The sequence below is a fragment of the Dunckerocampus dactyliophorus genome, chromosome 3, assembly GCF_027744805.1.
Source record: "Dunckerocampus dactyliophorus isolate RoL2022-P2 chromosome 3, RoL_Ddac_1.1, whole genome shotgun sequence".
Lineage (NCBI taxonomy): Eukaryota > Metazoa > Chordata > Actinopteri > Syngnathiformes > Syngnathidae > Dunckerocampus > Dunckerocampus dactyliophorus.
The window spans coordinates 11925586-11937337 of NC_072821.1; the positions used below are offsets into that span (position 1 = coordinate 11925586).

General features: G+C 40.9%; 1 protein-coding gene across 2 annotated transcripts; it reads left to right on the plus strand.

Annotated features, from left to right (window-relative positions):
• Positions 1 to 3119: 3119 nt before the first annotated feature.
• LOC129178612 (fibulin-7) lies at positions 3120 to 11414 on the plus strand. Of its 2 annotated transcripts, none has more exons than XM_054770986.1 (8): positions 3120 to 3299; positions 5510 to 5669; positions 5763 to 5933; positions 6291 to 6416; positions 7431 to 7607; positions 7695 to 7832; positions 8074 to 8209; positions 10490 to 11414. In XM_054770986.1, the coding sequence occupies exons 1-8, from the start codon at positions 3231 to 3233 to the stop codon at positions 10851 to 10853; spliced, it is 1341 nt and encodes a 446-aa protein (XP_054626961.1). In that variant the 5' UTR covers positions 3120 to 3230; the 3' UTR covers positions 10854 to 11414. The 2 variants fall into 2 exon arrangements, with proteins under 2 accessions (XP_054626961.1, XP_054626962.1); XM_054770987.1 differs by having other exon boundaries at positions 6378 to 6416.
• Positions 11415 to 11752: the final 338 nt, after the last annotated feature.

Below are 11752 nucleotides of genomic sequence, written 5' to 3' on the forward strand. Positions count from 1 at the left end.
TCACTTCACACCGATTACAGAGATCTTTTATGTATTATTATCAGAAGAAATCCAGAAACTTTGTTGATATAAAAGCAATAAATGCAAAGAACAACCGATCTACCATGACATATTACAAAAACACTTTTTATTGTCAGTCAAAACTGAGCATTATTATTTTTGACATTTGCAATACAGCTCTTGAAGTATGTACATGTTATTCATTTACATGGCCAAAACTAAGGGTGTAACGGTACATCCATTCATCGATCTTCTATGCCGCTTATCCTCACTAGGGTTGTGTGTATGCTGGAGCCTATCCCAGCTGACGTCGGGCGAGAGGCGGGGTACACCCTGGACTGGTCGCCAGTCAATCGCAGGGGACATACGTATTATACATATAGACACATATAGACAAACAACCATTCACTCTCACATTCATACCCATGGACAATTTAGAGTCGCCAGTTAACCTAACATGCATGTCGAACCCAGATTTTCCCGATTTCCTGACTGTGTGGCCAACATGCGAACGAGTAGGCCATCGTAATGGTACACTAAAATGTAATTTCGGTTTGGGTTCAGTTTCTTGAAGTGCTCGGTTCGGTTAATTTTCGGTACCAAAATGGAAAAAAAAGACTTAAAATGCTTTTATTTTAAGAAATGCTAACAGAACTTATTTTTATGGTATTACCCCATGGTATTTTGTAGAATAGAATAGCCTTTTATTGTTGATGCACAAGGATACAACGAAATTGACGGGGGGGGGGGGCACTCTGCACCACATAAATAGTAATAAGTTAAATAACAATAAATAACAGTAGAAGTATTATTAAAAAAAAGACAATTAAAATACAATCAGAGAAGTTAAAAAGCGGTTGTGTAAAGTTATGTGCAAGGATTATGCCGAACTGTATGTGTATCTAAAAGTCTGTTTGTGTTGGCTATACAGATAATCCAAGGAAAGCAGCTGTTTGCCAGCCTGCTAGTACGGGATTTAATAGAACTGTAGCGTCTCCCGAAGGGCAACAGTTTGAGCAGTGACTGTGCAGGGTGTGAAGGGTCACCAGTGATAGCCTTTAGCCTCCTGAAGCAACAGGATGTGGCCAGGTGTTCCAGGGTGGGCAGAGGGCAGCCAATAATCTTCTGGGCAGATTTTATAACACTCTGCATTGCGTTCTTGCCTTCCGCTGTGGAGCCAGCATACCACACGCTCAGGCAGTATGTTATCACACTCTCTACCGATGATCGGTAGAAGGCCATCAGCAGCTTCTGGTCCAGGTCGTTCTTCCTGATAATGCGCAGGAAGTGAAGCTGCTGCTGGGCCTTCCTCACCACGGCCTTGATGTTGGTGTTCTAAGAGTGGTCGGCAGAGATGTGCAGGCCCAGGAACTTGAAGGAAGAAACAACTTCCACCTGTACACACCATTTATGAGTAGAGGGGTGTGGGCCTGTCTGTGCTTCCTGAAGTCCAGTATAAGTTCTTTTGTCTTTTGGACATTCAGGCTCAGGTTGTTATACGCACACCATATTGACAGCCTTTCCACCTCATCCCTGTATGCTGCTTCGTCCCCATAGTGGATGAGTCCCACCACAGTGGTGTCGTCTGCATACTTAATAATACTATTGGTGGGTTGGAGAGCAGTCATGGGTGTACAGGGCGTACAGGAGGGGGCTCAGTACACAGCCCTGTGGTGAGCCGGTGTTCAGTGTGAGTGTGGAGGAGTGGGAGGGGCCCAGTTTCACGAATTGTGGGCGGTTTGACAAGAAGTAGCGAGGTTCAAGAACTTTAATCATATACAATCATGGAAAAAATGATTATACCACCCTTGTTTCTTCAGCATTTTAATGCCCGGTACAACTAAAGGTACATTTGTTTGGATATCAAGATAATGATGATAACAAATATAGCTCATAAGAGCTTAATTTAAGAGCTGATATCTCCCAACTTCCATTGTTTTCTTGATAATAATCAAAATCGCTTAAGTTCTTATATGAATAGCTATAGCATTGTACTGCCAACAAATGTAACTCTTATGAGCTATTTTTGTTGTCATTGTTATATTCATCCAAACAAAGGTACCTTTAGTGGTATCAGGCATTAAAATGAACAAGAAACTGAAGAAACAAGGGTGGTCTGATCACTTTTTCCATGACTGTACTTAAAGCCAGCGCTCTAAACAACTGAATATGAACGTAATCTCGTGGCTATAAAAACTCCACTACTATGTGTTACTGCTTTGGCGCCGTCAGAGTTGCTTGCTAGAGGTTGTTTATATGCTGAAGTTATCAGTGTTTGCACTAAGCTGGTTTTCTTTCTTGTAGATGTAACATTCACTGCCGAATGATGCCGCTTTAAGTGCGCTAACATGTTAGACGTGTTTCCTGCAGCATACCCGATATCCGTGGAATAATGTCGACACACAAGTTTGCATTTATCCACTTGCCTTTGTCCATCTGTAATTTTAACAGGGCAGCCAAACTGTTCCCAAACAGGAGACCGTAGTGAGATGGGAGGGTCTTCCAGCTCAGGCTTCTCGCTTGCATTTGCCATGATGCCATTTGTCACGCCTGCGAGCTACTAGCGTTCCTCCCCCTCAGTCAGTAGTGAGCCCATTTCCTTAACAATTTTTCTAAAAGGAGAAGCAAACATTAGCAACAGCGATGCAAACATTTATAAAAGTTATTAGTTAGTCATTAAAATATGTACATGATGTATACAAACACGATGACTTCCTCTTGGTCCATTAATGCACATAATATGAAGTGTGATGTCTTTACAATTTCACAGTCGCAAGTGAAGCAAAGCCTAATAGTTGGACCCCAATGCAAAAACTGTGTCAAAAGGTGCACAACACACTGACTTCATCGCCTTGAAAATATAGTATGTATATTAAAAGCGTTGGTTGGTGAACAGTTGCATTCCACGCTGTGCAGCTAAAGAACTTCATGTACAGTATGTACAGCTAAATGTAGAACCTTTTCATAAACAAAGTGTAAATAAACAAGCATGAGCACGTACACAACAAATTAAGTCGAAGGAAACACCTTTTCATATCTATGTCTTGCCCGCTGATTGGCTCCTGCAGAGTAAAGCTAACATTCTGCAGCAGCTTTTCCACTGCGAGTGTGGTCTCTCACTCACCTGGAGTCTTTGTACACTGTGTGGGCTGCCCACTCCAACTTCACACTGCCTCCGGCATCACACATCTGATCACTGGCTCCAAGCGGACTGAGATTATAGCAGAAACATGTTTGTATCGGTTACAACTCTCGTCACTTTGCTGGGCCTCTGTACACTGCATCCTACTTCTGGACAGGTACGTGCACTGCTAGCAAACTGTAGATTATTTTCAGTGCTTAAGCTTTAAAAGTTTAAAGCGTGTTGCAATGGGAATCTTGGGCATCGTAGGCAAAATTTTGACAAAGCAAATTTAAAAGCTTAACTTTGCACGTGAAGCTGCAGAAGTTCATGAATACATACAATATATCAGCATCTCACAATTTATGTCGGTTAAATCCTCCTAGAAATTTGCAGAATTATCTGTTGGTTTCCAAAGGTCCTACTGGATTATTTTTGTACGGTGGCTCTGCCTACAAATATGTAGAGATAGAGCATACTTGTATGTTAATAATACTGCATGAAGAAATCATAGAAAATGAAGGGAAAGTAAAACGTAATCGACCGGTACTGAAACATTGCGCTGCATACCTGCATGCCTCCTACGCGCTGTGCTAACGTCAACCATATACATGTGAAATGTGGTAGAAAGAGGCCTTTGACAAGTACACTTTAAACACCAGCCAAACCCCTAATGACTGAAGTCTGTACAAACCTCACCACTGTCCAGATCAGAACGGTGTTTCCAACAAATATTGACTCTTCTTACGTAACTGTTGCTGGACCAAAACAATTTTTTGTTTGCCTGAAAACACGCATGAGGGGAAAACATGCTTAGCAGTTCATCATTCTGTCAATATCTGAATTTGTTGAGTATACAGCCATGGAAAAAATGATTACACCACCCTTGTTTCTGCAGTTTCTTGTTCAACAAAGGTACAACTAAAGGTACCTTTGTTTCAACAAATATAACAATGACAACGAAAATAGCTCAAAAGAGTTACATTTTTGGCAGTACAATGCTATAGCTATTCATGTAAAAACTTAAGTGATTTTGGTTATTCCCAAGAAAACCATGGAAGTTGATATCAGCTTAAATTAAACTCTTATGAGCTATAGTTGTCCAAACAAATGTACCTTTAGTTGTACCAGGCTTTAAAATGGATCAATAAACTGAAGAAACAAGGGTGGCTGTACATGACTGTACAGCACCTTTTTTGCACGACACTCTTATTACATAAGAGTACATACGCAAAAAGTCATCAAGCAAAACAAAAATTAAAACTGTCACTTTTAATTTACACTGAGATAGCAATGGTGAAGAAAACCCCCATTCATATCTCATTAAGGATAACGATCTAAAAAACAGCTTTCAGTATAATATGTACATACATATAAAACCTCTTATAGTTAAAAAAAAAAAAAAAACAGTAAATCCAAATTGACCATTATTATCTATGGAAAGGTGACCTACCACATAATAAATAAGCAGTGTCTGCAAAAGGAACATTTGATAGATGTTGCTGAGTCAACTCCTTTTCCCTCTTACAGTATGATACAGTTACATAAGCTCGCCACACCCCCCCCACCACATCACATCTAAGAAGTAAATTGGGAACTTTCAAGTCTGAGACTTACAGTACATGCTTTTACCAGGAGAAGGTTTCATCACGCAAACAGTTAAATTGGATAAACATGCTGTGATCCAGCTATGTTTACTTCAGTATCAAACAGCACAAGCCTGTACTGCACTGACGTTCAGCACACTCTCGTTTACAGCAGAGCTGTTTGTGCGGTTCCAGTCCCAACATTGACACTGCACTTTTAAGTCAACACCTCTGCCCTTACAGTAACACTAAAAAACAAGCTATATCTTTTCTCTTCTATACTTATGGTATTTATGGTGCAGTTGTTTTCATTGCACGGTGACCCAGTGGTTAGCATTATGGCCACACAGTCAGGAGATCGGGAAGATCTGGGTTTGAATCTCCGTTGGGCATCTCTGTGTGGAGTTTGCATGTTCTCGCCGTGTGTGCATGGGTTTTCTCCGGGTTTACTCCGGTTTCCTCCCACTTTCCAAAAACATGCATGGCGACTCTAAATTGTCCATAGGTATGAATGTGAGTGTGAATGGTTGTTTGTCTATATGTGTCCTGCGATTGACCAGTCCAGGGTGTACCCCACCTCTCACCCCAAGTCTGCATTCCCGTGACCCTAGTCAGGATAAGCAGCATAGAAAATGGATGGATATTTCATTGCAAATTTTATTCTGCTTATTGACACAGAAAAGATGCAGGTGGTGTTCAGTTTGGATGTAAAAATGTCATAATTATGTACAGTGAACTGTGTATCGGTGGATGTGAACGAGAATGACAGCTAAATTTACTGTGACCTTTCCTTTGGATCCAGGACTGTTCAAGCAGACTGGAATTACAAGGATCCCTGAAGCAGATCCAGAAGCTTCTCTCAGCTCATGAAGCCTCCTACTTGCAGAATCTACGCAACCTGAAGAAAAAAATTAACCAGCTTCAGAGCAGCACAGGAAAGCACTCTACAAAAACCGTCAATAGTGAGCATAACCTTAAGCAATACCGGCTTAAAATAAATCCTTTTTACATAACGTACCATGTCATTTTTTATGATTGAAATGGGTTTATTACAGGTACCTGCCCAAAGCCGGATGTGCCCGTCAATGGGAGGAAACTGGGCAAATCACACACCGTGGGCCATGAGGTTCATTTTTTATGTGACCCCGGCTATGAACTAGTGGGATCAGAGAGCAGAGTCTGTCAGGAGAGTCTGAGCTGGTCTGGCCAGCAGGCGGCCTGCAGAGGTGAAAGTCACCAAAATGTTATCATGAAGGGCTAGCCAACCTTTTTTTTATTTTCATTCCAAATTGTTTTTGATGTGGTAGAGTTCAGGCCTCTTAAATTCTTCCACACCAAAGTCATCCAATAACGCTTTTCTATACCTTGCTCTGTATACTGGGTGCAGACAATTCCCCAACTGTTCCCAAGAAACATACAATTGTCCAAAATGTCTTAGTAAGAAGTCGAATTAAGATTCAGGTGGAAGTGAGTGGTCTAGTCCAACTCCATTATCTACCACTTATCCTGTTCAGGGTCGATATTTCATTACGTCTTTGCATCAAAAAGGTTTCTTCACAAAACGTCTTTGTTTCTTCACTTAGAAATCAACGAGTGTGCATCCATCCCATGCCTGAATGGTGGAACATGCTTGGATGAAATTAATCAGTTTTCTTGCATCTGTCCCAAAGGCTGGGCTGGAGAAACCTGCCAAAGCCGTGTGCCAACATGTATGTATAATACACTACACAGTAAGTTGTTGAGGTAACAGGTCCAACTACAAGCGTCAGATATCGCATGATGTATAACCGTTCCTTTTACATGTTACAGCAATACACACTCAGCGGCCACAAAATGCGGTGCAGTGGTGTGGACCTGCACTACATCATACGGAGAGGTGACTCGTTTAGTGATAGTATTTGGCAAAAATAGTAGTTACATCTCTGTGTGATGTGGTGCACTTCTACACCATTGGAAACCCCAAACACAATAGTACTGTAAACATATTGTTAAAACTGAGCACTTTTGTCAAGGCAGTTCTCATATTATATCTCATTAACCTGTGTAGGTTTGCCTCTGAAGTGTTGAAAATAGATGTATGTAAATCTACAGGTCCACTAAAGGAGATTACTCTGCTCAGTGGTTTGGTTTGCCAATACAAGCCAATGCTACAACCCACAGAGTAGGATTTATTGAATTCCAGCCTAAAGTCCTAGACAGTGCTGGGTGAGTGGATGTCTGCTCCCTGATGCACAGAGGTGGAATACAAAGAGAGCTTATGAATGTCTGATGCCCAGTTTATTTAACCTTTCCTGCATTTCTCCCCATTGGTTTTAAGGTGTAATCAGTGAGTGGACAGTGTGAACGCTGGCCTTCCTGCACGGGCTTTAGCTCATGCTCGAGTGGGATTGCTCATTTTGGTGATGCACAATGTTGCCTTTCATAAGAAAAAAAACTTTTTTGTATGTATGCAAGCTTTGCACCTTCTGACGTCAGTTAATGATAAGTGAATGAACATTACTAGCGCCCTGTGAGGATTCTTCACTATTGTTAAGGATGCTACATCTTTCATTTGATAGTGCCAAGCAAAAGTGATTATTATATTTTTAAAGACAGAATTACTGATACAGTGCTTGTATTTGATGTTATTAGACTATACAGGTCTCTCTAATAATGTGGTTTGTTGATCTACAGTACGTATATTCTAAATGAAGGCCATGTACCTTTTCTGACATCCTCCTCAGTCTTTGCCACCATTACAAACACCTCCGCCTACACTTCTGCTGCTGCTTCTACGGTGGCAACAGACACAGCTGGGACTTTTGTGCATCCATCAAGCTGCAGCACTGTGCAGGGGACCACCCACTGTACATGTGAGCCAGGATACACCATCTCCGGTAGAGACAGCACCACTTGCACCGGTATGACTAATTAGTCAACTCAAACCAAACCCTAAAGCATTATAGTGTGGTTCTGCATAGTGTGTGTGAGTGTGTTGTGCATTCCAGACATTGATGAATGTGAGCTGTTCCATAATGGACAGGCGGGGAGACTGTGTTTACACACATGCGTTAACACCGCTGGAGGTTACCGCTGTTCCTGTCCTGCTGGATATAATGTGACCCGTGATGGGCGCAGCTGTAAAGGTGCATCTCTAATGCTTTCATTTTGTTACTTCTTCGAATGTAGTACTATAAAATTGAATACACATATGAAGCAAAGTATTGGGCCATCTGTATGTTACACTTGTGGTCCTATGACAATGCTTTTTGGACTCGGTCTTGCCAAATTGCTCCTTCAATTCCAGTTGATTAAACTATTTGTCATTCAATAGCATTGAATGACATTTGTTGTATTTCTACCTGTCATGTTGTTTTTTCTTTGCAGACATTGATGAGTGTGCCACCAGACAGAACAACTGCACCAAGGACCAGACGTGCATTAACACATACGGAGGATTCCAGTGTGTTCGTGTAGAATGTCCCAAAATCTCTCATGCGTTTTATGTCAAAACATCACCAATGTAAGAATTGCCTCTGCACTCACCATCCACAACATTATCTTGACAATCCTACAAAATCCAATACAAGAGCTGCAAAATGCTGCCTTTATAAAGATATTCATGCTCAGTCTTGATTGACACCCTCAGAGAGGTATTACCTCATTGACCCAAAACAGACCCTCTTAATCAAGATTCGCATTTGGAAAAAGATTTTTTAAGACAAAATCAAAGACACAAAAAATACAAAATTAATCAAATCATTCCATATACCAAATATATAAAATATAAAACTATACATATTATTATATATATTAATATATAACGCCTCCTTTGTTGTTCAGTAGCTTGCAACTCTGTCGCTTTTTCTTCTTTGTTTTGTGGCTGCATCGCTCCAGAACACTATGTGAGTGACAGGAAGAAAAGGGGTGAAGTTGTTTTGACACCACCTTTTGGTTTGCATGCATAAATTTCGAGACCTCGTGCGTCCTCGTACAGCATTCCGTGTTACAACGTTTCGTGGTTACGAACGCATTCCCATACATTATTAATACTGTGCAACAAAAAAAGAGAGAGAACTAGTTCCGTGTGCACTGTGGAAGAATACGTACGCAGCGTAAATCTTAGTGGAAGGGAGGATGTCACTTTTGTTCTTTTAGTTTACTTTTTACTTTATCCTCCATATGTCTCCCAAGCGTCAGGCCGACTCTTATGGGGCCAGAACGCCAAAGAAAAGGAAAGTGAAAAGTGAAGTGAAATTAGGCATCATAAAACGGTCAGTGGATAAATTACATCAGCATTGACTGCATGCCCGGTCCAAGCTGCATAAACACTGCAACCTTTATCACGAATAAAGATGGTATCTTTGAAAGTGTTGTGAATGTGGAAGGCTCTGTTCTTATAAAATGAAAAGTGATAACTGCGCAGCGATAACTAATGGTCTCATTATTGAATCTCCCTCCCCCCCAATAATGAGCGTCTCCCTCCTTGTAATGCCCCTTCCAGTGTGCAAGCCAGCCACAGAGGTGAAAGTAATGAGTTGTTTTCTCTTTTTTTTTAAATTACCGTTTCATTGAATTCTTGTATTTAAACTTTTCCTTGACTGTATTGTACCTTATACTGTATGTCCTTCGTGCGTTCTGTGTAGGGTGTGAGTGACTTGCTTGTTAATTTGGCTATAATTTAGGTATAAGTTTCGACTTACACTAAAGCTCAACTTACATCACAGTTTTTGAACGGAACAGAACGGAGTTCGTGGACTGAGGAACAACTGTATACAAGAAGCTTTAAAAAAAAACACAGTAGCAGTCAAACAAAACTGAAATCTGAGTCCCGTAACAACAAAATAGAACAAAAAGTGAAGCAGTAAAACTGAAGCACTGTGAAGTCCACAAAAATAACAAGACTTTCCAACCAAAAACCTCGGGACTTCTATATTTACCTTAGAGATAAGTACTTTGGCTCCTGAACCAACACCTCAGACTAGAACTGTCCTATCTAGTCAGACTAAAGCTGTCCTACCTAGTCTTTGAGCATGTACTGATGAAGCCTCCTTGGATGGGAGGCGAAAAGTCCTCTAAGACAAGCTGAACAGTCCAGTTGCTATCGATTAAGTGTACTGAGAATACTCTGACCTGTATGAATGCGAATATTCACAAGCAAACAAAAGACTGGCGTTGCCAGCTGGCGAAATAGTTGAAACAAAGAATGAAAAGAAGCAGGAATATGGTAACTGTAGTATTGGCAAAGTGTCAGGGTGAGGCAAAGACAGGCCAACGCAGTGGCGCAAAATGAAACAATCTGGTATCTTCCTGGTGTGAACACAGAACTTATAAAAGACGCTGATGACTAATTGCATGTGCCGGTGCTTGGTAATTCTGCCCAGTGTCTGCAGACATGTCACCCGAAATAACCAAATAGAAAAGAGAATGAATGAAAAAGGAACTAACAAAACCATGGACTAAGACAATGTTGCAGTGTCGGATTGCACTGCATCATAGTGAGAATTGTGACTACATTATTTAGCTACATAAGTAGGACAACGTATTAGAAACACTTATGTATGATGCAGTGCAGCTGTACACCACGGCAAACTCCAACCACAATAATTAAATGAAATAATGTAAGAATACCACTCTGACACGTCAATCACAACTGCTTGTCTAAAGGGCACAATTACTGATAGAGCTCTTCTTTTGTTTTTTATTTTCTTATTGATATATTACTGCTATAATGTTTGATATGCAGTATTTTGTATTTCAGAATGATGTTTGGTCACTTATGCTTGTTATTCTTTCTTTCAAGGCGCTGTGAACGCAATCCCTGCCCTGTGGATAACAAGCTGTGCTCTCAAGCTCCAAATTCCTTCTCCTACCATTACCTGGCTGTCGTATCCAACCTGTCAGCTCCCCGTGTCATGTTCCGGGTTTCAGCGTTGCGTCCGATGGGTGACACGCTTCGCTTCTCCTTGCTGGGTGGAAGGCAAGTTCGCCGCCACTTTACAGTCCAGCGTTCAGATCGTCTGACAGGTCAGCTGATGCTGAGCAGCCCAGTGCAGGGTCCTGCCACTCTGGAGGCTGAAGTAGAGATGAGCGAACTGGAGAGACGAGTCCAACTGGGGAGGTACATCACCAAAGTCACTATGTTTGTTTCCCAGTATGAGTTCTAAAATAAAAGAGCGATGATACTAATAACCAAAGAGTCAAAAGGTCAGATGTCAGCCTTGAGTCAAATAATGACTCTGTGACCATCCTTAAAGTTGTCTGTAAATCAACCCGTTGCATCTTTCCAAATTCCTATTAAAGTAAGCAAGCAACTTGACTTTCAAGTGCACAACACATCTGCTTTTGCACTGCTGCATGCAAAAGATAGAACACATTGCTATAGAAATGCAAATGTATGTTTTGGAGACTTAACATGGCTTTTGTATGGATTCTGTGAAACGTATTCAGTGCGTATCCCATGAGCATTAAATGATAAGTCTGTCTTTTTCAATGCCAAGAGAATTAATTTTACCTTAAAAACTAAATTCTATTGATGTTATTGTCCAATGAAAGCACGCATAGCTTCCAGCTACAGTATGTTCTGCAGATATGATATCACAAACACAATCAGTTCGATTGTAGGTGTCCTGATGTGAACAGTTAACATTTATCTTGCAAACATCTTTTAGCTCTTTTTTTGTGGAGAAATCAAATATTCAATATGTGGAATGAAATGGAATTAAATGTGTAAACAAACCGTTGGATCTGTTTTATGTGGAAAAATATGAATATGGTGTAAAGGTTCAGTCTGTATTGGGCCTTCAGGGAAGTGAGAGGTGCATGTGAGCTGTTGCAACACTTTCGGCATCGATAGCACAGAGCTGCGCTGTTCTGCAGACAGAGCGCCAAAGACGAGCTGCTCAAAGAGCCACTATGTTCTTACAGTGCATGAATAACCTGACTGCTTAAATTCACCAAAATAACCAGAGTATGGACATGTGTGTGCGCGACTCATCTATTTATGAGGGGATGTACTGGATATTTATTTCAAAATTTAGAGGATTTATGCAATATTCCAACCAAG

What these genes read in the sequence shown, in the direction of transcription:
- LOC129178612 (XM_054770986.1), top strand. Translation starts at nt 3,231, where the DNA reads ATGTTTGTATCGGTTACAACTCTCGTCACTTTGCTGGGCCTCTGTACA. An exon ending in CCAGCAGGCGGCCTGCAGAG is followed by an intron (nt 5,934 to 6,290) that starts GTGAAAGTCACC and finishes TTCTTCACTTAG; the next exon opens with AAATCAACGAGTGTGCATCC. An exon ending in AGACAGCACCACTTGCACCG is followed by an intron (nt 7,608 to 7,694) that starts GTATGACTAATT and finishes TGTGCATTCCAG; the next exon opens with ACATTGATGAATGTGAGCTG.